Source organism: Catharus ustulatus, chromosome 2, assembly GCF_009819885.2.
Source record: "Catharus ustulatus isolate bCatUst1 chromosome 2, bCatUst1.pri.v2, whole genome shotgun sequence".
Classification (NCBI taxonomy): Eukaryota; Metazoa; Chordata; class Aves; order Passeriformes; family Turdidae; genus Catharus; species Catharus ustulatus.
Window position 1 is genome coordinate 37596691 of NC_046222.1, and position 26980 is coordinate 37623670.

Here is a 26980-nt window from a genome sequence, read left to right on the forward strand (position 1 = left end):
TACCTACTTTCTGTCCTGCATTGTCTGAGTTCTCTCTGGGACATTCCCAGGCTATTCAGTGACAACTCTGCTGAGCTCACAGAATTGGACAAGGAGTATTGGCCAGGACATTGTGGCTGGAGACAGCAAAACACAGCCATCAAATACAACTGCACTCTCTGTTAAGCAGCAGGAGTTCTTAACTGTTTGAGTAGGTCTTGCAGCTGACAGTCTTGCTGTGGAGCTATTAGACTGACACAGTTTCCAGTCTTTTTGACTGTTAGGGCATCCTCTTTAACAGGAACCTTTTTCTCCTCTCTACTTGACTCAGATCGATTACAGTCTGGAATGCAAACAGATTCTTCACTGTGAAGATATAAAAAAGAAGTTTTTCAAGTGTGTATATATGGCCAGGTAAAACATAGCTGAATACTGTACAACAAAATGCAGTTGTCTGACAATTACATATACTTTTCCACTCTTCAAAGTTCCATTATATATTGATTGCAGATAGGTTTTAAATGAAGAGTAAATATTTTTGAAGGCAATTCAATGTAAGAAAAAAAGTCCAGATGACACATAGACAAGAAAACTTTCCAGTTGACAAAAAATATACTTTGTGCACAACACTCAGCAATCAATGTTTCTGATGTTACTTTAACTGCAGGAGCCCTCAGGTATGTGCTATGTGGTGTGAATACTGATGGCCTTACATATGTGTGTGAATGCTGTACCCAGGGGAAACATTACACTGTGCAAGTGTCTCACTGGACACCCTCATGCAATGATAAAATTTCCCAAGGGAGGTAACACTTGGGAAAAGTGATGGTATAATTCGGTCACCCTCTAAAGTTACGTTTATAAATATCCTACAGAGCTTGATAAGGAATGAGTAGATTTTTAAAATAAATGGTAAAATGGTTCTTACGCTTAGTAGAACACAATGGCACAATGCTTCTTAAAAGCATTGTTTCATGAAAGATGTATAACCATCTTTGGCATGTATATGCTTATTCATTTATGAAACGACACATATGGAGAAATGAAATTTCTGTCCCATGGGAGAGTTCAACTTTTGGAAACCTGGCTGGACACAAAATGAGAAGGATTGCTGAAGTTTCCACATATTTCACAGAATTAAGTAGTTTGAAATATTTCAATGGTAAAAAATCAACATGATCATACTAAAGTAATTAATCCAAATAAAATTGAAAAAAATATATTATTTCATATTCATTGAATTGTAATGTTTGTACTTTATGTCATGCAAAATATAATGACAAAAAATGAAAATAAGTATAGGAATTAAATTGAGAAAGTTATGAAAAATATGCTTTAAACTGTATTTAAAATTACTTTCCTTAAAGCTATTGTAAAACTTAGCACTTTTCCATAAGATATTTTGATTGACAAGATTCCACACTTTTATATTGAATATGTTTTCATCAATCAGTTTTTCTCTGCCCTTTTAAAAACTTCTTTTGGTTAGACAATGCAACCCCTAATACGTAGTGGACCTATCTTTAATCCAGATTTCAATGCTTCTTCTTTTCATCTGCCTGACTTGCTTAATGAGTCAGGAGTAAGATTTCTGCTCCCCAAAGTACCATATTACAACATCACACAGGACATGTGGTTCACACCACTGGAATGAACATGTTGCAGGATTATTTTGGTAGCCAGATGGAACACAGAAATCAGCAGTGGCAACACTTTTTTTCTTTTTTTTTTTTTTCCCTTTTCTAAACATGCTTTATGGGATACACAGTAATCTCAGATGGAGGATCTAGCCTGGAATTATCCTGGGCTGCTCCTTCTGTTCACAGACATATCACACTGACCTAAGGCCACTTGCTCTTTGCTTACCTGGTCATTGTAGCTCGCCCACCATTCCCCATACTCCCTTTTGGGGTGAAACACTCTATTTCCGACTTGTGCGGGGGGGCCAGTCTCCTGCCTTTGTACCTAATAAATCACGACAACAACAGGAGCAAACAGAGAGAAGTGATTGTGTGCTCAGCTTTCTTGGACAACTGCTGTGCAAAGGGCCATGCACATGAATGTTACTGTGGCAGTGGTAGAGAAGAGTGCAAAGCAGCTGTGGGAGTAGTAGAATAACTGCATAAAACCTCAGATCAGTGTCAAAGCAGACAGGGTTATGCAGTACAGGTGCTCACCATTTTCTTTATATATATCTACATCTGCATCTCTATATAGGAGGAGTCAAATAGTTTTACAGACTAAATAACATGCTAAGACTTTAATACTTTTTGGAGTTAGACCAAAACAGTTAGAAACAGTTTAAGGGAAGCAACACTTAAGAATTAGTGAGAAATCAGCTGGTGGCCATGTTCTCAATCTTAATTTATTTCCCTGATCCTACATCTCTGTAATAAGTGGCTTATTCCACTTTTCAGAGCAAGCACCAGTGTAGTGGATTGGTTGGGTAAAATCTGTGTGGGCTCACAGTTTCATGTTGTGAATGGGACTTCCTCTCTCCACTAGCAACAAAGAGAAGTTAGATGTCTTCCTGAGATCAAGACATAAAGTCAAGTGAAGTCAACCCCAAACCAAGAGCCTAGTGCAGTACTATGCATATTTTATGTACAAGACCTTGCACTTTAATGAAAAAAATCACTTGGGTAGACAGTCTAATACTTGTCCATCTAATTAACTCATGGATGAGATACAAGATAAGACCTGGTCATTGTTTACTCACTGAACACTCAGTTGGGATGTGAGTAATGTAGAGGTCTCATACTGTCTCTCCTCCCAGAGTGATCTTCACCCTAACTGTACAAATTCTTGTGCTAGGTGTTAAAATACCTATTTAAGTCTTTTAAGAAAAAACTGGGCAAAATACCTGCATGTGTCTTCTCAAAGAGAGTGTGATATCCCACTTCCAAATCCTATGAGTTGCCCTTTCAACACATTTCTGTGGGGAAGCTTGTGCATTTAACACTGTTAAAATCACAGAATAATGGACTTTCTTGTTGCTTATTCATTAATCTGATCTAGATAACAAAAGTACCTTGAAGAGAATTACCCTGTAAAAGAGAAATAACCTGAGCACAGAAAAAGTGAACTAAATATTGGATGCAGTTGTAGTAGACCCTCAGATGCAGTGGGTGCATAAATCACAGATGAAGAAGATTAGTGAATCTGAGAGTGAACCAGAGATAGCAAAATGAGGTGTATAAGTGCAAAGTCCTTTGATTGACAAATTATAACCTTACTGAAAGGAGGAATAACACCAATTTTGCAGACTGGCTAGCAAGCTTTTAAGACAATCCAGACTGTGGCATATGTAGTGCTCCCAGATAGGCATGAAGCTCGCACAGGACACGTATGTACTAACTGGAAGTCGATTCCTAGAGCAGAGGAAAAAGTGGATGGGTTTAGACAGTAGATAAATTTACTGAAAAGTACAAATGAGGTCAAACTGGACAGTACAAAATTAATTGGGATAGCCATAGAAAAAGAGGAGAGAGAAAGAATGTGTAGAAACTTCACAGGAAAGAAAAGAAAAAAACCTTGGAGTGAAGATGTTAGACATCAAATAAAGTAGAATTTAGGAGGAGCAGGATGGAAAGATAGTTATGTTTAGATTAAATAACCAAAGGAGATATTTTGTCTAGCAAGGCAGAGAGGAAAAAATCAAAGTTAAGAAAAACTGGGAGACTAAATGCTCACAATAAGCAGGATTCTAGAAAGTAGACAACAAAAGGAAACAAAAGATAAATGTCCTTGGTAACCCCATTCTGAAGAACCCTAGGTTAGGATGGATGTGACTCAAATAAATAAACTCCCACAATTGTCCATTTCACATTAGCATAAATTTCACTACCAGGAAATCAGCAGAGATGCTACTGTGAATCTCTCAAGTTTATCCATCCACTTAAAAGCAAATTGCACCATCAGAAACAGAACATTGTCTCATAAACCCCCAAACTCTTGAGCCACAGTAACTGCTACACTGCCATTCATTCATTGCTAAACCTCCATGCAATTTTAAAAAGAGTGACCAAACTTTAATCAGTCCTGCTGGTGTGGAAAGCGCATCTAATTGTTGAAAGGAAGCTGCAAAATTCTTTGAGTGACTATTCTGGAAAGGCACACCAAAGGTTCTGCGTAAAATGTTTTCAACTCTCACAGTAGACACAGGAAATTACTTTGGCTCAGAACACCTTGCATTAGAAAAATGTCCCCTTCCAGGCTGTTAAAACCAAGGATTGCTTTAAAAGAGCCAATGTGGGAAAGCCCTGAGGCATTTCTTCACAGTTGATATAAGAAATACTAATGTAGAAAGTAATTGGGCATTTTGGAGGAGGCATAAAACACTACAGGGTGAGCAGTATTTGCAAGAACAAATTTATTTTCTCCTTTTCGCCAACTCCAGGACCATATACTGTTTCAAAAAGAGAGAGAAGACTTTGGTTCTCTGCAGAAAGGCAGCTATTAAATTCCGTTAAAAGATTTTACATATTTTGGGTCATCTTTAAGCATTTTGTTCACATCTTTTGGTGGGGAATTGTGATCTGGGTCCTTTTTTTTTAACAGAAGCAAGTTTTCTTAAGGAAAATATTTAATGATAAATAATAATATGTTTTATAAGTGTTGATTGGTGACAAGAAATTTGGAAAGTAATTCCTAGTAACTCACTCACTGCAGAGCTTATCCATTTTCCATATACTAGGTCACATCACTCTCTCTTACACAGCAGTGCTCTGCTCTCTCCAGAGAGCCTTGCTAGAGAGAAAGAAACTCCTGGGCTGAGAAACCATGACTGTACTGCCTTGGTTTTTAGTGAAGTCAATGTAGGTGTGATACATGGTAGGAAAGTCCAGTGAGACTGCTCAGTTTGAAGGAGTTCTAGATCTTTCTCTGACCTTCTTCACATTCCAACAAAACTCCTCTTGAAGACCAATATTAATGGATAGTATGGGAAACAAAGGAGGAATATGGGTATCATCATCCTGAGTGAGATCAGTAGTGATTCACTAAAATCTGTTGAAATCAGCGTTTATGTACGTGTAGGTGTAGATCTCTACATATATTTTTTCCCCTGTTCTGACAAGTGTCTAGATATAGAGAACAGGCTTTTTTAGACTATGCCTTCACAGTAGATCCAGATGTTGGTATCCTGGTGGTCTTGACTTCATCAAGGGGTGAGACCTATCTTTTTTAATGGACCCTTGTACCTCTGCTCTTTCTGAGTTTCCATGCAGAAGGTGTTGAATACCCTCATCAGGAGTGCATTTCATATGCCTATACATTCCCTATCTTGAGGATGTTGGCAGGTTAGACCTGGAAATTATGCCATACCTACATTTGTGAATAGTTTGGTTAAAGACACTGAATCCTTGAAAAATATCGATGGATAGAATGTGGGTGGTAATGTAGAGGTTCTGTTAAAATGTCGACACTACACAGGGTGAGAGACTTCTCAAAATACAAGAGCTTGCAATAGCAAAAATTAGTTTTTTCAAACAATGTGTTCTCTGGAAAAACAATATGAGCAATTATAAACTGGCTTTTAATCTTTGATATAAGGGTGTTTTTTTTCCTCTTTTTTAGTAAAAATATTTAACTAACTGAAGACATTTCAGGGTATCTTTACATTTTAAAAATGCAAATCAAAGATAATTTATTGTGTTGGAGAAGGAGAGCTGCCATCAATCCGTACTTCAAATGCAATCTCATACTGCCATTCAGAAGTATTATTAATTATTGAGCACCCAATTGGTTCTTGACCTGGTTACCTTACATACAAGCAGTATATTTCACCTGCTATATTCCTTGCTCTTGATTTTAAGAAATCATGAAGTACAGTAATTTCAAGACTATAAGGTGCACCCTTTTGACTAAAATTTTCCCCCGAACCCGGAAGTGCGCCTTATAGTCCGGTGCGTCTTATATGATGTACAAAGTTGTAGCATTTGCCACCCCAGAAGTGTGAGCCGTGAGTTGTGGGGGGAGCCAGCAGTGCCGTGGTAGACAGGTGGAGGCGGGCCTGGGGGCCCATGGCACCGCCTCTGTCGGGTCTGGGCGGACCCGGGGGCCCATGGTTGCCAGGTGGAGGCGGGCCCAGGGGCCTCCCGGCACTGCCCTTCCTGGGTCCAGCTGGCCCCGGGGGCCCATGGTTGCCGGGTAGAGGCAGGCCTGGGGGCCCGTGGCACCACCCCTGTCGGGTCCGGGCAAGCCCACGGCACTGCCCCTCCCAGGTCCGGGCGGGCTCGGGGGCCAATGGCTGCCAGGTTGAGGCAGGACCTCGTCCAGCACCCACGCAGGGGGAACTGGGGGCGGAGCCTCGCTGCAAAAAAAAAGGTGCGCCCTATAGTCCAGTGTACCTTATATGATCTACAAAGTTGCGAATTTTGCCGACTCCCGGGGGGTGTGCCTTATAGTCCGATGTACCTTATGGTCGTGAAATTACTGTACTTACATTTCATAGCAGCGGAGTTAAAGCTAGACTTTATATTACGTAAGACAATATATATTTACAGATTTATGTATAAATGCTAAAGAAAGGAATATGAAAAATATTTCGTGCTTTTACTATAGGGGCTGCTTTGAACTACAACCATATTGTGTTCCTTAAAAGTGATTCTGTGAGATTGGTCATGCTGTCTTGAAATTGCAGCCTATTGCACTGAATATTTTGAAATGCTTATTGTGTGAAATTTCCCCATTTATGTAATGGCTACAACAAATTGTATATTATTAACCATGCCATTTTTTAATTTAAAAAAAATCAATATAAAAGCATTACTTGCTTATTAGCACAATTTCAGCAAGTAAAATTGTTTTAGAGCCTAACTTACAATTTTTTTTTCAAGTACAGCATAATATTTTACCTTTTTTTAAAGCTTATTCTAATTAAGCAATCATATGTAATTGCAGCTGGAGAATTAAAATGACATTTTTGTTGGAATTATATACAAAGCATTTTACTGGCTCAAAGGAAGATTAGACTGATAGTAAAATATTACCAGTCTTTTCAATTACCTTGTTCCAGAAAGGTTTTTTCTGAAATGTTTTACAAACAATTGTACAGGATTTTCATGCAGTAGAGTCCTACCTATATAAACATTCAATATATAATGCTATAACTATAACTATAGCAGATTAAAATAGTTATATATTATAAACATTTATAATGTTTATATACTTTAGCAGACATCTGACTTAAATTTCAGTCACACTCATGAGAAGGTATCTCTCACCAAATGCAGCTCTCAGCCAGATGAAATGCTATCTCTTCCACAAGTCCACATCAACATTCAAGACACAAGTACAAATACCATTCATTATAATTCATACAGGTATTCCCACAGTGGCAGACTGGCTCGTGACTTGGTGGACCTTGGAAGGACAAGGGTGTATGTCCTAGTCTTCTGTTTATCAGATTAATTGCAGTGCATCAAATTGATTACAATGTCAATTTTTATCAAAGTTTGCTGTAGAAAAAAGCAGAAGTTCCTTTGGTAGACAAATCTGGTAGACAGGACCTACAGTGCATGCTAATGAACATGAGACCATCTGCATGGCTTCTGGGGATGTGATAAGGACAGCAGTACGCATAGTGGTTTTTATTTGTCATAGAATTTTGGGAGACAGACTTGAAGATGAAAAAAAAGAAAAAGGGACAATTGTTGTTAAAAAATAGAAAGTGTTTCCTTCCCCATGTTAATATAGAACTGTTGGGTCCCAAATTCACTCTTCCTTCCTTTTCTTTTTTGCAGTACAGTAGCAAGACTTCATCTTGAAACCTAAAGCACATGTAGGTAACAGTGGCAGGGGGCTGTTCACAATGTCATTTTATTTGTGGACTTCAGCTATGATATTTGTTTCAAAATGATGGTAACAGTGTCTTAATAATATAAATAATGCCAAATATTAGTCTTGAAGACATGTTCAGTTAATGCAGTCAAAAAATTATAACAATCAATCAATCAATATTTTAATTAAATTTGAGGGGAAAATTCAAAGCAACAACACTAGCACTGTACATAAAAAACATTGTAATAAGGCAGTTCAAGAATATAAATTCATTATACAGATGGAATTTTTTAGCAGCAATTTATTAAAACCTTTCAGTAATGCCTTTCACTGAGTTTTATAAAATATTCTTCAGTCATTTCAGTGTATTTGAAGTTTAATTAATCACAGTGTCAATCTTGTCCAAAAAGACACCATGACTAAATTATTTAGGGAAAAGTGAAGGACTCAAATAATTCAATAATCTCTCAATCTAAATCTTTGCAGCATATTAGATTAAAATAGCTCCAAATGATCCATTTGGGAACTGATTCCTTAATAAATGCAGACTAGTCCATCAAAAGGATAATGACTTTCTCTGAAGAGTCAATTTTTTTATCCTGCATGCATCAGAATTCAATTTTAGCAAGGAAATAAAGTAAACAAATAATATCCTGTATCACTATGCCTAGACTTTTTTTTTAAATAAGAACCACATTTGTTGGGCCAAACCTTCACCTCATATAAATTGTTATCTGCTGTAATTACATTAAGTCATGTAAGAAGTTTAGCCCTCCATTTTTTACCATCAACAATACAGAGGCATCTAACCACTTTGTGCAATTTGTAGTCAAGGGTCCCATTAAAGAGCATCTGGAGAAATTAACTTATTTTTTGTATGCAATGATTTTTTTTTGTGACATCTTTTGCCCTGCAGTAATATGAGGTCCTGTTTTGAGCAGCTTTTCCACTTTTCAGTTTCTACAAGGATTGATTGCATTGAGGTGGGCAATGGCTGAAAGCTGGTCACTGTTACAGTTCAAAGATGGTGCCAGTCATTTCTAGAATGTAACTTCTTAAGCATTAGTTCTCCCAGTTCACATTCTTTTATAATCTACCAATTAATTCTCTGCACATGCAAGAGCTGATTAGAAACACTAAAAATCACCTCAAAATTATTTCTTTTGTCTATAAATCTTCAGGATTCCAAATAATGTCCCCCATGTCTTTTTTTCCTCTTCCTATGGTCAAATAAAACTTTAATTGCAAAGATCTTTTAGTGTAAAGCTATTATTACAGCCTGATGGGGTGTAAGACAGATGGGCTGGAACCTCTCCTCTGCCACTGACTGCCATAAAAATAATTTTGCTTTTCACCACGCAAAGCAACTCCTTTTTTTCAATTTTTTTTCCCAGTCAGTGTTTACTTTATACGATACAGAATGGATCCACTAAGTTCCAGCAGGAATGCAACCCACACTGTGATATATCACATGCTGCTGATATTACTCCGTGCAACAGGATATGCACTAGTCTTGAACTCAGTCTTGTGGGGTTACAACCTGTTCTAGATTCAGTTTCTAGTTTTATGTGTTTAAGTCAGTTCAACTACTTGCAGAAACTGCAGAACCAATGACTTTTATGAAATCTGTGACTGTCTAGAATTTAGGAAAGTTGTGTTTTGTCTCATTTTGCCAGGCTGTGGTCCTGATGGAGTGTTAGTCTTAGTGTGTGTGTATGACCAATCAGATCACCAGGAGTATCTCAGCCCTTTGCTTATGAATACTTTGAGAATGAACCTATTGGTTGAGTTCTGGACAAGCAATTTTTTAAAATTAGTTTGGAAGTTAGGTGTAGTGTTCTTTGATCATGGTTCAAAACGTGTCATAGAAATTGTTCAACCTGCATATATATGAAGACAAAACTGGCACTTGCACTATAAAAATGTGTCTCAATAGAATATGCTGTGGAAGAAACTCAAGATCAGTATCTTTATCAGTGGGTCTGCACATGAGGAATGAGAACCAGCTTCAGGTCTTCACAAAAATCTTTCAATTTTTCTTGTACTCCATCTTCTTTACAGGACTAAAAGCTCTGTGTCAAACAACAGGCCTGTTTCACATTTCAGGCAAGTTGCTGAGGCATAGGGAATTTGAATCTTTCCCATTCACATTTGAAATCCTCATGCTGATAATGCACACATAAAATCTAAAAATATTTGATCACAGCTTGATGGCCATGACTTCAAATCTATCTGATTATTCATGCATGTGGATTTCAGCCAGAGAAAAGTTGGTACCTGGGCAATGGGAATTGTATGGGTTGCATCTTGGGGACCTTGGCATGGTGTGTGTAACAGAGGCAGAAGTTTATTCTGATGAGGATTCCAATTTGACTGGAAAATCTATGTCTTCCCAGGACTTTCTTCTTAATGCAGCATAGCAGTAGTGATGCCTTGAAGAAGTTTTCATATTTTTTTTTCACTTGGTCTTTTCAATGGATTTCAATGATATTCAACATTAGAAGTGCTGTTTTAAAAATTTATTGTGGAAAATAGAGTTGACTTCTTATGAAACTTCAATTCAGACTTCTGAAAAAGCTCAACCTAAGATTCTGGTGCTGAAATATGGCAAGCAGATGCATTATATAATACTTATACTGGAATATTTGTAACCATGAATGATCCAAGCATATTTTCTTTTTTTCTGGTCCAAAATAGCTCCTGTTTGAATTTCAATGAAATAGCTATAGTCAATCATAAGCAGGAAAAGAGACTAGAGAAGGGAGAAACCCAGCTGTTCCTTGCAGAAACAGAGCATGCAGTATTATAGTAGACACCTGTTTCCAAAATATTTCATTTTGGCACAGTTTGGGACTGCCTGATATCTAATTATACCCTAACTATAGACACTGGTGGCCCAGGACTGAATTTAATTCAGTGGAAATCATCTATCTTGCTTACTATGTTTTCTTCATGACAGAAATGGAATGGCAATTAACAGCATGTGAGCCCAGGCATTTGATGGCTTTTTCTGATGTACCAGTGTAAAACTTGAGAGGGAGAAACCTGATTCTGAGGTCATGTGTGAGCATCTTTGTTTAAGTTAGTAAGATAAAACAAAATGATGGTGATTTATATAATAAAAATGCTATGGTTCCTCTAACAGTGAGTTTGGCTCATTGGACAAGGAATCCCCAGTCCTGGATGAAAGCTGTGAGTACTATCACTCCTGCAGATACATACAGAGCAATGCTCAATTCTGTAATCATACAGTGCAGGACAAACTTCTTAAGTGGACAAGACAATACATTAACAAACGGGTGAGTAATCTGCTTAATTTGACAGCCATAGCTTATGTTTAAATGTTTAGGAAATACTTCATCTAATAGTAAATCCAAGTAGAATAAAGTATCACTGCCACACCACGTTACTAAGTTTAGCCTCAAAAAGATTTGTGAGAGAAGTGTCTATGATAAGGTGCAGAAATTTTTGGGCATAGTTCTTCTGTAGTCTAGTATTATGCTATTCACAGCTGTATGGAGTAATTAGCTATGAAACACAGTCCATGTATCTTGGGTATACCTAAAGTTATCTGGCTTAGCTGGTGATGATTCTTTCCTTTAGAGTGATCATAGCTGCCCGCCTGGATTGCAGATTGATAAAGCTGCTCAGCCTTCTGACTTAGTTACTCATTAAGATGATGATTATCTGTCTTGTTTTGTTTCAGGAGGGTACTTTTGGCTTGTACTGGTCAACTATAGGCTTCTCTCTTTTGAGAAAAACACTGGTAGGATTTTAAAGACTTAAATAGAACATATATATGTGAAAGACAGTATTTAGGGATTATTTAGAGGTTTGTAATATTTTGCTAGTTGCTCAGAACTGTTAATTATCTGCTTTAAAGGCAAGAAATCTTGCTATTCTTCAGGTAGTTGTGGGGAGATGAGTGTGAAGCTTGAAAAATGGAGCATGTGTGCTTTGGCCCATTTAAAGGCACCTTCCAGAAGACATAAACAACTAGGTTAATTTTTTGTGTGTGAAATCCAGGGTAATGATATTAGAAAGCTAAGAGGAGCTTTTGAACATCTGTACTATTCTCCTGGTCAGGGTAACATGACTGAGATCTTTTGATGTGCAGTCTTGACTACATTACCGTAATAGAGATATAATAGCAGCTCTTGCAGCAGAAATATACAGCCTTTATCTTGTGTGGAATAGTGAGTTATTTGAGAGTGAGGAGAGGATAAATTAGCCCTGTATTTTCTACCCTTGCAAAAAGGCTGTGTGGCATATGTGATAATAATTCCTGGTACCTCAAGGTAAGATTTACTCAACATGTTTATGACCTTCCTAATCTCTATGAAACTAACTAGTAAAATGACTGGAATCAGAAGTTCCAGATGCCTCTTTACACCAGTTATATGGCTTTGACTCCAGCTATGTAGCACTCTCCTTGTGAAGTCACTTCTGGTAATGTCAGGTTCATTAGCCCTACTTTAAATGAGGGCAGAATATCTTTTGGTGAGTACTGCTGAATCACAGTAGCCTAGTTGAAATGGTTTTCATCTCACTGGGTAATGAATAGTTTTACTCTCTCCTTCTACATATTTCATTATGTGAAGATTCATTCCAACACACAACCACAGCTTGCCTGAGTTTTCCTAATTGAAGAACACCCCATGCAAAAAGTCATTTAGGACTGTAACAGATGAATTGCTTTATTTAGGCAAAAGCAGTCTTGTTATCTGTCATTTTGTGGCTGATGTGAAAGCTCTGAATGGCGCGTTGGCATTATCTGTTTGACAATGATTTGGTGCAATACTGCACTGTGCTATAAATTAGTGTCAAGAAGAAAATGCTAATGATAGAGGCCCCTCTATGCACTGGTGACTTAAATAGCATGTTTCTTTAAAATTCAACAGTGACTCACCTTCTTTTAACTAAAACCCCTGTGAACTATTTAAATAATGCCATGAAATTCTGGTACGTATTTCATTTGATTCTGAGTACTTCGGTGTTTACTTGAATAACTATCCAAACAACCTTTAGAGCATTGTACTGAGCAATACCTTGAAACCTATTGCTTTGTGTAACCAGATGTTTTCAAAGAAATGTTTGATTACCAAGTAAAATGGTAGAACCCTGTTTGCTCATTTTCTACACTAAAAGGAATTGAAGCTGACAGTGCTTTTCTGTTTTGTCTTAGAGATTGTACCAGACCTAGGTGAAGTCCTGAGCACCATTTTAAATGTACTCATCACCTTTTAGGACTCTCTTTCATGTAATCAAATTGTCGTTGATTAGAGAGAATTTCCCAGGATTGATGGAATAATTTTGCTCTTGGATGCCTTCAGGCACAGGCTGACTGAGCACTACTAAACTCAGTGACACCATCACAGTTTAATGGGCTGGGGATTCAGACACATGCATCAGGAGGATCTTTGTTACAGTTTTGTGCATTGATGAACACTGCTGATGACGTATAAGTTTTTCTCCTAGTTTCAAATGCAAAATTCAAGTTTTCGTATCCAGGAAAATATGTCAATGTATCAGATTTCTGCTGCCATTTTCATCCCTTCACACACATGCTAGGGACTCTCAAAGGTCTTTTGGATTTAAGTAATTCCCAAGACAGTGCTATTGAAAAAGATGTCTTTGTTGATGATGATCTATTATATTCTACTAATATCTCCCTACTGCAGATATTATCTATGCACTGAGGGATATCAAGAAATGAAAAGAGAGTCCTCAAAAAGAAGAAAATGCATCTTGTCATTTAGAATATTCAATGCTCTTTGCTTTTCATAACAAAAAAAAGATTTTAGAGTAATGACTTTACAAACCAGACCTGAACAGATGACAAAAAATTCCTTCCCAAGCCTGAGATCTTTCTGTCATCTATAACTTCAACTTGTTGAATAAAAAGGTTGCAAGGTGGCAAATGAGTTCTGCAGCAAAAGTGAGGGAAAATAATAATGATCTCAAAGAAGAGTGCCTTCCAGTGAAGACATATTTTGAAGAATGACTCTTTTAACAGTCCCAAAAGTTGCTATAGGGCTTCTAATTCGAACACCTCAGGTCATTTATACATAGAGACAGAAGTTACAGAGAAGGATATTTCAGGTAACCATCACTTAATCTGAAAAATGATTTATCATTTGAAAATATCATCCTACTCTGCACCTGGAAAGGAGCTGGAAAAAAAACCCCCATCATTAACTGATAATAAGTATAAAATATCTTGTAATGGACTGGCCATTTTTGTACCGCTTCAAAGTGTCTGAAAGAGAATCATTAGTAATATTCTAACAGAAAAAAAATAATCATTTTGGCATAATATATCCTGCAGGCATTGCTAATAAAGTCCTCCCTCAGGTCTAAATTGTGGTTCACACATAAATAGAAGTACAAATTTTCCTTGTTCCATGCCAGCTGCAGTTGTGAACAATGACATGTCTGGACATATTCATATTATCAATCCTAAAATCTATGTGTGTTTCAGTGAGGAGAAAAATCTAGCTACATATCAATTCATATCACACAGGCTAGACATACATAGCTGAGGAATGACAAAATTGCTTCTTTGCAGTTTCATATTGACAGAATTTTGAATTATGCCAGGAGCTAAATTACCTAAGTTATCCTCATAGCAGTCATACCAAAAGTGAAAGGAACAAAGGATGAAAACCAACCACTGGGCAAGGTGCACACCTACAGGTTCTGTCTATGGAGCAGGGCAGTTTCCACTCCAGAGCTCTCCTTTCTCTTTAGTTTTCACTTAAGGTAATTTTTAGACATTGAACATAAAAGTTGTCTCCATGATTGCTGAATTCAAATAATACCTTAGGAAGAAAAAAAGAAATATCTTGTAAGGGAATATCTGTTCAAATGGCAGGAAGAGTGGACAGAGGAGGGCCTGAGAACAGCTGAATTTGTTAGAGTTAGAAGGATGTTTGCAGAAAAAGGTAAGGAAGAGAAGATAGGTGAGGACAAAAAGAGAGAAATTAAGTAGAGATAGTAGAAGAAAGGAAAATCAAGGGGAAGAGAGATAAAAGGTGCAATAGAAGAGTTATATGGAACAAATCCTCAGATGCCTTAGAGCGGCTGCTCGTGATGACTTGTGTTTAACACTCCACCTCGACTATGGAGCTCTAGCAGCAACCCTGTTGTCTTACTGCTGTAGAGGCAAAATTCAGACACTATGAAGCTCATTTAAGGAAAGAGATTGTAAATCTATACATTCAGACAAGGCAATGAGTTGTATTTCTTGTTCTCTTGGGTTTTTTCCTCCTACAATCTTGGTTTTTACCCTAGATTCATGTACAGTTGTAACAGCCAGTACTTCCAGCTTTGTTTTCCCATTGCTTAGTCCCCTGTTTTTTCACAGCATTTTGACTAAACCAAACCCAAAATTTGCAGAAGAGGACTCACTTCACCCCCAGGGCAGAGGCAAAGGAGGCTAGCACACTTCCCTTTGTCTTTCCACTATTAGTAACTCTCAGAACACTGCCTCCCCACACTCCCACATTAGGAAACTTTACCTAAGCGTTTCACCAGATGATCCCCTTCTTTTCCACAGGTTCACCAGGCTGCTGGAGCGGCTGGCAGCTGAAGATGACTTCCCATCCCCTACATGCATGCGCACGACCGTCGATGTGGTGAACGCACTGCGCACATTCCTCTCCGGCTTAGCGAGGATGATGTAGACCTTGGGCACAAACATACAGCCAAGGGCCACCGTGGCACTCAGACTCACCGAGAAACACATGGTGATTATCTTGTAGTTGCTTCCAAAATATATTGGCACAAAAGCCAGCCAAATGATGCAGGTGGTATACATGGTGAAGGCAATATACTTAGCTTCATTGAAATTAGCGGGGACATTTCTTGTCTTAAATGCATAAAAGGTGCAGCTCAAAATTAATAACCCATTATATCCAAGGGGAGTCACAACACCCAAGTTGGTGGTGTTACAAATCAGGTAGACCTCTCGGATGCTTGGGTAATCATGCATTATATCTGGTGGCTCCATTATAAACAGGGCAACTATGATGCCTAATTGTATACATATCAAGATAAATGCAATAACCAGCTGGGCACAGGCACTCATGAACCTAGGTTTCTTTGTACAAATTTTCTTCTTGCTTCCAGCCAGGATTCTTGCAATGCGGTTAGTTTTGGTTACTAGGGCAGAATAACTCATAGCCGGCGAGAGCCCGATGCCAATTCGCTGAAGGTAACAGTAAATCTGTTGAGGCTTTGCAATCAGACAGAAAGTGCACAAGTAACCCAAGCAGATGCCGGCCAGAATGATGTAGCAAAGTTCTCGGCTGGATGATTTGACGACTGGAGTATCACGGTACATTATGAATACGATTGTAACAAACAGCGTGGCCAGCAGACCCAGGCATGCAAAAACAACGGCTGCAATTGGCTCGGGATCGCCCCATCTGAGATACTGGACTGGGATGAGGTCACAACCTACGGAAACAGAGAAAGAGAAAGGTAAACTGAACTATGTAGATGTGAGATTCTTTATTGATTCTTTTATGTTCAGAGGTTTTCCAGGTATTTCTCTTCTTTTTGTCTTTCAGGAAGCTGCCCTTGTGTTGAGTGTAGGCTCAGATTGTGTTAAAATAAAGTCAGTATAATGGCACAACAAGTAAATTTCAATGATAGCTTATTTCAGTAGTACACTTTATCTGGAATGGAAAGTGATGACCAAGCTGATTAAGATAAATGTCCTCTCACAGTGGAAATTTGCCTTTTAAATTCTATGAAATATATGAATTTATGAATACATTTCCACAGCAAGTTGCACCACCTTAGTACAAAGTGCTTCAGAGTTCTCTGCATATTCTTTGCACTTAAAGGACTACATGTCAAACCTACTAATTATATTGTATACTATGGAGGATATTGGTATTTTCCTAATGACTGTGGAAAGAAATCTTGCAGATTCTAACTGTCAAAAAGAGAGTGTTTCTCAAATGTGCTGCCTTTTTTCCTAACAAAAATTTTCTAGAATTGGACTTGTAAGTAAGAGGTAATTTGGAATGACACACGTTACTTACTTCTTTTTCTGCCAGTCATCCTTCTGAAATTTTTGAAAAATTAAAACCTAATCTAACTTGTGAAATAAAACTGAAGTTAATAAATTCACAACAAAGCTGAATTAGCAGAGCAACCCATTTAAGGGTTTTTCAGTTTTGCATAGCTTTTAGTAAATCATTCTATGCATCTGGGTCACAGAAAGCTAAAAAGGCTTTTAATTCTACAGTGTATAGATCAATAGATAGGACTAAAAGAAAAACTTGTCAGAAAACTTGTTGCTGGCATCCCTTCTTCTTCCCTCCTTTGTGTTTGCCCTGTCAGGGTTGGATAGGTGTTTCTGCTTTCTGGCCAGTGATCTCTACCAGGATTTCTGGGCAGACATAGCCACTATGTTGCTGACTACAGCCATAGCCACATGATGGCATACATTTTTTGTATTTTATTCCCAAAAACTGAATCTCCTGTTAAGGTCCATTGACCTCGCTTCTTTTCATGACTTTCACCCAAGATGTAGATGGGTTCTGTGCCCTGTGGTACCAGAGTATACTATACCAGTCCCTAGCTACAAAAGATTTCTTCTCTGCTTCCCTTCAGCAGCTGATATCCAGGCACTTCCTGTGAAGCAGGGCTTCAGAAAATGTTCTAGTTGCTCCAGAACAAAAATGTCACAACAGAAATAATGCACACACCCATACCTTTCTCTTAGATTTTATTGCTGAGCAAACATGATATGGTAGGGGATGTCCCTTTGGTCATTTTGGGTCAGCTTTTCTGGCTGTGTCCCCACACAGGATCTTGCTCATACCCAGCACACATACTCCAGAAGGGGAATGTTGGAGAGACAGCCTTGATAAATGACTGCTGTGTTGTGAACGTGTCTCTGGCTACAATGCAAAGCACAGCACTGGTAGGGCTGCTATGGGGAAATTGAACTCCATCTCGGCTGGACCCAGTACAGTAACAAAAAAAGGGAGGACCTTGATGTTCTGGAGTGTAACTTCCTGAAAACAGAGGACATGCTGGCATCACCAGCCAGGGCAGGACAGCAAGGAGTGGATGATGGAATGGAGAAAATGCAACTAAAAGCTTTTATTTCCCCCATTCTTGCATCAAGCTTGACTAGACTTGATTGCAAAATCTAAATTACTTCAAAATTTTGTATTTTTGTAATCATGTTGCTGTGTTCTGGTTAGGTCATGCAGGAGAGTGTCATCTTGACTTGTGGCTTTTGATAAGGCACTTCACCCTTTGAAGACGGAGTGCCAGGTGTTAAAATCTATATTTTCTGCAGTGAGGGTAGTTAGGACTGTCTGATGTGTATGTGGATGCCAAGAAATTTCAGTTAATTAGGTAACCTAGGATCTCAATGACTTGATGAGCAGAAGTAAATGTAGATATAAGGACTATAGTTTGGGACTTTCTACATGTGAGATTTATTGTAAGCTTTTTCCTGTATTTTAAGTGGAGCTTAGAGTTTTCCAAATCTGCCACTAACATTCTTAGTAGAAAAAAAAAAATCATGAAACAGTATAGGTAGATATTAAGTCTAACTCCTTTATTCTCCAAGTATTTTTGCATTCTGTGTCTCTAAAGACATAATATTTTTGAAGATATAACCCATTCAATCAGGTGGTAAAAGTACAAGGCATATATTTCTGTATTCTTGAAAAGAGTAGAAAAATCAGTAGGATTGGGGTCAATGAGTCTTTGACATTAGTGCAATTACAGTATACAAATTTGCAGTCACTTTAGTGTAGGAGAATTGGGATCCTTACTGAATACAGATTAATTTGCCACCCATATTGGCCTGCTTTGATATGAAAAGCTTTCTCTTGCATTAATAAAATTATTACCACACCTAAACATAAAAAGACATTAGATTTTTTCTGAAATATTCTCATTGCATTAGTTGATGATACCTTTTTAATGCTTGCTGATTTTATGGATTTACTTATCCAGTATTCAGTGTGAGGGAGACACTGTATTTCTTTCTGACTTTTTCATGTTTAAAGTAGCACAGTAATCACAGTAATCATTAAAATCAACATTTTACACAAGTGAGAGTAGTGAAAAAGGGTGAAAGCAAAAAGGAATCCTCTGTTGTGTTCACTGAGAGTTCTTCCCTAGGAAGTTTTATAAGTAAATGGCCTCTAAATCTATTTCTGATTTTTGCAAGATTTAACTAATATTTTGTGGAAACATATAGTTTCCAACGTCTAACACTGCTATGTATTCTAGATAGATTTGAAGAGAAAAGGTCTTTAGCTGGCAGCTCAGCTGGCCTTTGCATGCAGACAATGACATAGGGGCTAAATTTTGCCTCATTTCTTACACTGCAGTAGAGGTGAATCATAACCAAGTGTTTCTCATTAGTTTCAGACTATTTCATGCCTTCCTTGCTTTATTACTCATTTTACATTGTTTTGATGAAATACCTGAGAAAAGATTTGAAAACTTGTCCTATTTTTCCCATCACTGAGTATACTTTACAAGGAGATTGCTAAACTTTGCAATGATTTATTCCTCAATTGAGATTTTAAAGACTGGATCATCTTCATGAAACGAAGTTTTCATGTAATAATTTTGCAGGTAATGGTTTCAGGCAATGGCACTTTTCAAAAAAGGACAACTAGATCAAGTAAAAGAAAGATGGGAAAACAGCACTGTGAGTGTTCATGTTAGATTGATGACCAGGACTATATCAAGACAAAAGCTGAAAAATGGCACCACAAGAAGAACTCATTCCTGTCAATGGCCATGACAATGCCCCACAACCTACCTCTTACACTTTATCAACCTCTCCAAACACCTGGAAAGTTTTCTCTCCTAGCTGCCTCAGAAACAGGTGGAACAAAGCCAGCAGTCTTGTCTTATGGTGCCCACAGAGCACTGTGGCACTAAGATGGTCTTTGGCTTGTGGAAAGGCTGTTTGGACCCAGTGAAGGTGAAGCAGGTGCCGAGTTGTTCTGTGCTCAGGGGTGCCTGGAACCCCAGCAAAATTGGTATATAACTACCCTTATGTTTTTCTGACCAGAAATGTAGCCAGTGCTGAGCAAGACACCAGATACACGTGTGAATAGCAATATGAACAGATAGAATAAAATCAGAATTTCATTTAACATGCTAGGGAAAGGTTTTCTCAAAGGACCACCAAAAATCACCAAGAAAGAACAGATAAAGGATGTCTAAGGATCTTCTGAGGAAAAAAAAAGTAGTTTCTGATATTTTGGAGAAGCCTCTAGTTACTTCATGGATGGACTAAATTTGCCATGAAGAGGAGAGGAAATGTTCTTGAAGGCCTGACCACTGCCATAGGTCTATTACTAGGTCTATCAGTACACTGTCCTCTTCCTGTAGAGGCAAATTTGTCCCTTATTTCTGATCTTTCATATTGCATTAAAATTATTTCATCTGGGAGAAGAGTTTACAGATATAAAGCACTATATTATACACCAAATTTTCTGTGGATTTGATGCCTAGCTCTGCTTTAATTTGTTATTATAGCCTTGACACCTACAAGATGCCTCCAGCATCCATAAAAATGTATTAGCTTAGCAATGAGAAATCCCTTCCATGGTAATCAACATAAAATACATAACTAAACTATTTTCAAAGGTAAACTTGACAGAATAGGAATTGGGAATAGGATTGACTCTGGAAAGTGAAGGTAATTCAATAAATTCTCTTAACATCATGAGCTAAATCTCATTGAATCTGCACATGGAGGCTAAAACTGACAGAAAACTGCTGCTAGTTTAGTAAGTTCTAAATATTTTTCCATTGGATTTGGAATCCTGGCCAGAAAGTTTGACCTGTTAAAACAGATTTGGATTTCTTGGTAATTTTTCAGACATCCTTCCAAGGTTATCAGAAATCCAAATACCAAGGTTGGAACTCAAACAACAACCTATCCACATTTTAGTAATGAATGTGTCTTCATATGGTATTTAGCACTCTTTATTCAAAGTCTGTTTGTGTTATGAAATTAAATATTTTATAAGAATGCTTCTAAATTTTTCTCTTGTTATAATCCCAAAAGATGGGAGAGGTATATTTTGGTTATTTCATTAGGTTTCCACATAGATGGAAAATTGAGATACAAAAATGTCAGCATCAGAATAAAAATCTACATAAAGTTGATGGGTGAGCTTTTATAATTTATTCTTTTTTTTTTTTTTTCAACCCCAACATTAGCCAAACAGAGGATTACACTCTCCAGAGTCTTGGAGGACAAACCAGAACCCTGACCTTCTCATAGAATCTGGACTATCTGAAGGGAGAGAGGACATTAACATGTCAGAACTTTGTTCTGGTGCTATGGTAAATTACTGTAGTCACCGGTCCTGTGCCCTGCTCTGGTGGGACCTTTTGAACTTGCTACAATAGCAGGGCATGCAGAGGTGTCTTCTTAGCTGCTGCAGCTCTCAGACTGGCACATTTTCTGAAACTGTCAACAAAGGTGGCTTTGCACAGGCAACGGAGGCAGCTGATGACTATGCATGTGTGTATTCTGCCACCACTGCAGGGCAGGATTTGGGATCGGTCACATCTTAAACCATGAAAGCTGGAGCATCTCTAGCTCAGGGGCTTGAGTCCTCAGGAACTGGAATATGTGGATTTAGCTGTGCATTGCAGCAAGAGGCAAGGCCATGAATCTTAGAATAGTACATTAAAGTTACTTTGTGACCATATGGGAAATTATTCCTTGATTACACAAGTGTGCAGAATGATGGGAACAACTGATGAATTACAACATCAAGTTTACCCTTATGACAGCCCTACTGTTTTGATTTGTTTCACTAAAAAATGCTGGCTCTGTGTGTTGCAAATGTTTTGTTCCAAATGCAAACTTTCCATAACATAAGGAACATAACATAATTACAAGTGGATCCTTCTGGCCTTGTTGGCGAGTCCCCCTTCATCCAGCCCTGGAGCCTCCGAGCACTGCTTGTTGAGCTCAGAAATATTGAAAGAGCTCCCTTGAGCCTGAAGTGCTGTGTGGCTCATGCTGGGCTGGAAGCTGAAGTTCACATCTTACCTGAAAAAGGCAATTGAGGGAAGGAAAGTGTACAAACCCAGAACCAAGGGAGCAGAAAATGAGATCCTGGTCATAATATTGCCACCTGAACCCTTAACTCATCCTCATATACCTTTTTCAAGAAGAAGACAGGGAAAATCACGACAATGGTTACATTTCATTTGGAGTAAGAAATAAAAAGGAAAGAGAAATAATGGGCACAGAAAGCAGGGTGAAAACTGGACACTATCTCTTCGGATGTGCATTTACAACACTAGGAATAGCTAGATGAAAATTGTGTTCTCCTACCCTCAGTCCCAATTACAGCCTTAACAATTATGATCAAAAGCAAGATCCTAGTAATGTTTCAGCAGAAAATTCAATGTCAACACAGACTAAATTGTGTTCAGACCTGTGTCAGACAATTGCTGAGATCACCCATGGCTGCAAGACTTTTGCAGGAAGGAATACAAGAAAGTAGACTGATGGGAGCAAGCAGCTACCCTTTGAAAATATTTTGGGCAAGAGATGAATCACCTTGTGCTTGGCTGAGGGGCAGGATCCAGTCTTATGAGACAACTGAGGTTCAGACGCCCATGACTTCTGCCACACACATTTTTCTGTCCTTTCCATCCAAGGGTTTTTTGGAAAATCCATCTCTTATCAGTCACTTACAGACGGGCAGCAAAATCATGAAACTGCTATCCTGGCTTTACTGCACTTTATTTGGTGAAAGCATTTTTGTAGCTATAGTAAAAATATATGTTTCTGTTATATACTCTCACCCTTGAATGGCAAAGAAAATATTTCAAGAGGTGCAAATAGTTAAGTTCCTATTTTCATGGGAATCCAATTAAGAAAATCAAATAGTCAGCATATTTGGAATACACAGAGACTGAGAAAAATGTCAATACAACCTGAAAATAATCCAATTGTCACTGAAATTAATATAATCTAATTTTCTTGCCATTTCTGAGGCCACTTGACAAAACTTTGTTTTGGTATTTTTGTATGCTGTCCTTGAATATCAGAAAGACAGAATAATTGCTTCTTTCTCACCTCAAAAAGGTCCTTAAATGCTAGTGGTAACTGAACCAAGATGTTCCTACATACACTGGAAGCGCTCTGAGACATTGAACAAAATTGATTTGGTCTTTCTAGGACATCATTTTTGAAGGCAGAAGGCCATGTCCTCAGATTCTCCTAAAGTTTTGAAAAATTAGCATCAGTGTTGGTCACCAGCACTAAGAAAATCCCTCCACTTGTATTTAAAATTGAGTGGCATTTATTTCTCTTCCACTTGCTGTGAATATAATGCAAAGAAGAGTTTTGAGGAAGAGTGGAGCGACTGGGACATACTTCTGGACTTAAACCACTAAGTTCCTTCTGCTGTAGCTGAGTCTGTGGCTCAGCCCTGCTGGCCACACTAATGTGTACAGTAATTTCATGAATACAAGCCGCACCAATTTGACCAAAATTTTGGTGGAAACCCGCAAGTGCGGCCAATATTCCGGGGCGGCTAATACATTAACAAAATTCTAAAAGCTGCCAACACGGAAGTGAGAGCCCGTGGCAGCCCCAAGCCAAGCTGGAGCCCGGCCGGCCCCGGCAGAGGTGGGAAAGCCTGGCAGAGGCGGGGCCAGCAGTGTGGGGGGCGGGCGGCAGAGCCTGAGCCAGCAGGGCGGGGCAGGGGGGCGGCAGAGCCCGGGCCAGCAGGGCGGGGGAGCCCGGGAGAACTGGGGCTAGCAGTGCAGGGGAGCATGGCAGAAGCAGGAAGGCCGACGGGTGGGGCTGCCTGGCAGCGGGGGAAGCCCAGCAGAATCGGGGCCAGCAGCGTGGGGGAGCCCGGCGGTGCGGGGGCCTGCAGTGCCGGCCAGGGCGAGGAAACGCGGCAGCGGTGCAGACGGGAGGGGGCGGCCGGCGAGCCTGGCAGTGGCGGCGGCAGCCCTGCCGGCAGGGCGAGCGAACGCGGCGCAGGGCAAGCGAGGCGCGGCGCGGGGCGAGTGAACGCGGCGCGAGGCGAGCGGCGAGCCCGGCGGCGGCGGCAGCCTGCCAGCCGGGCGAGCGAACGCGGCGCGGGGCGGCCGGCGAGCCCGGCGGCGGCGGGCGAGCGAACGTGGCAGCGGGGCGGTGCTGACGGGAGAGGGGGGCCAGCGAGCCCGGCAGCGGCGGCAGCACCACCCGGCCGGCCCCGCCGAGCCGTGGCGCTGAGCTGGGCCACCCGGCCCCGTTGGCAACCATGAGCGGGCCGAGCCTGCCTGGCCCCGCCCCGAGCCAGTAAAGCCCGCTATGCCGCGATCCTGTTACTAATTGGCCAATTTGTGAAAGCTGCGCACGGATTCTCGCGACGAACGAAAGTGCGGCTAATATTCGGGGTGCGGCTTATCTATTGACAAAGACAGCAACATTGTCGAGGCACCGGGGGTGCGGCTTATAATCCGTGCGGCTTGTATTCGTGAAACTACTGTAAATTGGTGCTGTATTCTATGGATGCTGCCAACACAACACATGGGGACTTAGGGGAGCTACAGCAGATGGGGAAGCCTGGCTTGATACTAAGCCAGGAGGAAGAAAATTATTTCTGGTACGTGTTGGAATAGTAGGTATAAATCTTAAGGAAAGGAAGCAGCTTACTAGGTTTCTGTCCAAGGAGGAGCCTGATCCCTGGGGAATAATGTATGCAAAAACAATCTGAAATTTATGATGAAATAAAATAATGGCAGTTAACATTCCCTTTCTTGCATCAGCTTCACTTCTAGATGGAGATGATTTCCAGTAACTGATTTAATCAAGAGAAACTCTTGTTCCCACTTACCTTTTCCACCACCTTTGGATTCTCTGTGCCTTTCTGTACTTCAGCACTTCAATGTATTTTTCTGTTCTGAAAATAACTTTGTTTTCCTATTTCATCCCTTCTGTCTTCCCCCTGCAGGATCTGAATTCTGATATTCCATAGGTGGCTGAAAAAGTGCATTAATCTGCCTTCCTTTCTGTCAGTAACATCCCTGCCATTACATGTTTTATTTAGTGACGTTTGTGGCACAAAACTGATGCTGATCATTGAGCATAAGAAAGATGTAAGCAATGTTTTGTTATGTGAACCAAGATAAGGCTCCAAACAAGTTTTTATCCAAGATCAGATCTCTGGCAAACAGTGAGGTGCAGCTCCATGTTGAAAGCCATTTCAGGTGCGTAGCTGATAAATTTACAGGATTCTCATCTGAAGGAGATCATGCAGGGAAGACTTATTCTAATGAGTTTTTATATGTGTAGCCTTGTGGAGCTGACATTCCCTAGGAAATGGCTTTATCAAGCAGCAAAGTGACTTAGTATGCTGCACTATCAGATGTAGGGACATTTCAAGGAGATTGCTGTATGCTTTAATAAACTGAAAGGAAATTTCCTTGCCAGAATGGAAAATGCATCAACCTCTCCTTACTTTTAATGTACATTTATTACTAAATCCTATGTTGTAAACAAGATTGAGAAGTGCTGGATTTTTTTTTTTTTAATAAGCACAAAAGTTGGCACTAGTAATATGATAATTAAAAATATAGCTCATTATTTTGTATGGATAAGCTGGGAATAGGTTTCTTAAAATGTCTTTGTGATACAAAGTTAAACAGGACAAGATCCAGCCATCATGCCAATAATAAGCTGAGCGGGGACTAGACAGCTCTGAAGCTGTGAGATGGGTGTTCTGTTACTAGTAGGGCACATTCCACCAGCTGTACTCATGGAGGCCAAAGAGGAGTGTTTCGTTTCCAAATAGGGCCTGCCAAAATTGTGCCTGGCTGAGGAACAAGTGTTAGATCTCCTGAGGAACATTGCTTGGCACCGATATCAAGGGTTCCTTTGTGTACAGATTGATTTTGGTCCCCATAAAGGCATAAAATGCATGTCTGAAGCCAGACGAATGATTTGCAAAATGTAACTTTGCAAACAAACACAAAATGTTTGCCCATGTAATGGACAAAACTGTTGGCTCGAATAAAAATACAACTGATTTCCTCAAAAACAATCACTGATAGGTGGAAAACCATTGACTCAACCTATGAGTTTTTGAGGGGTCAACCCGTTCCACTCTTCCATTCTGAGGGCAAAGTGAGACTTTCAGAGGGTGCTCCCATGAGACCATGTCATGCTTGAACCATGGAAATTTGCATATCCTGGGGAGCCATCTCCAAGCCTGAGGGTCATCTTGGTGGTCTGGTCATTCCACTTTACCTTACATATGGTTCTTGGTGTCTAATTACACAAACTCACTAGGTCAGTGGGCAGTTCCTTCCCACTACAGATTCTTTGGCCTCTCTGTTGGCACTTGGAACAAATGCCTTCCTGTCTTGTAGCAGGTCCTTTTTTAGCTGATCTATGCTGGGTAAAACCTCAGGTGCTCACCAAATATGGGCATGAGCTGGGATCTGTAAAATCTCAGACAAAATGCCTGGAGGCTGAAGAGCTGACCAGTTGCACTAGTTGACCTTCATGAAGTGACCAGCCTGGTGCCTGGTCCCTGCAACGTGGCCTTTGGAAGCTTCTGAGAAGTGTACCTCACAGTGTAACCACACCCTCAACACTCTGCTTTTGGGGGCACATGCAGCCTGTTTGCTTTCACTCCCCTTCTCCATTCTCTTGGCACAAGAAACCTTTCCCTGAGAGAAGAAGGCTTTGCTGGCTGGTTGCCCAGGAAAGCAGAACTGGGGGAGACACAGTAGAACTTTAAAGTCCATTTTACTGCTATTTCAGTTTTCTTAGTTGAAAGTGTTTTTCTCAGGGAAAGTGTCATGTTTGACATTTTCTCAAAAAGTACCGCATCAGTTTTATGGTTAAGTGATATTCTTGCAATAATTTGGTAGCCAAGCTCTTTTAGCACAACAATGCAAGAATCCTTATCAGGAAAGGATTAACTTTATAAATAAAAATCTGCCTAGAGGCCAAGCCTTGCTTTGCACTCTCCCACTTGCATAAATTCATGCAGCAAACTGTGTTTTGCTTTGTCTTCCCTCACACCTCAGTTTTTCTCCTCATCCATTGAAACTATATGCAAATCAGGTCAGTGACCTCTTCTTGGAAAAAGCCTGTCTTTTCTCTCCTTGTCTGTGCAAAGCCTGGCACAGAGAGAACATGATCCCTGAACAGTGTTTTGAAGTGGTTTGTGCTCTGAACTTT

General features: G+C 39.7%; 1 protein-coding gene across 5 annotated transcripts in view; it reads right to left on the reverse strand.

The window, feature by feature from the left end:
• Positions 1–26980, reverse strand: part of GRM5 (glutamate metabotropic receptor 5) — a 258426-nt gene that overhangs the window by 15603 nt on the left and 215843 nt on the right. For 3 of the 5 annotated variants that reach the window (XM_033085942.2, XM_033085952.2, XM_033085932.2), the window contains 2 exons: positions 15282–16221; positions 1846–1944 (listed from right to left, as the gene is read on the reverse strand). In XM_033085942.2, the coding sequence (XP_032941833.1) occupies positions 1846–1944; positions 15282–16221 (1039 nt within the window). Of the gene's footprint in view, positions 1–183; positions 346–1845; positions 1945–15281; positions 16222–26980 lie in introns of all 5 variants that reach the window. The other 2 variants (XM_033085967.2, XM_033085960.2) reach the window with 2 other exon arrangements.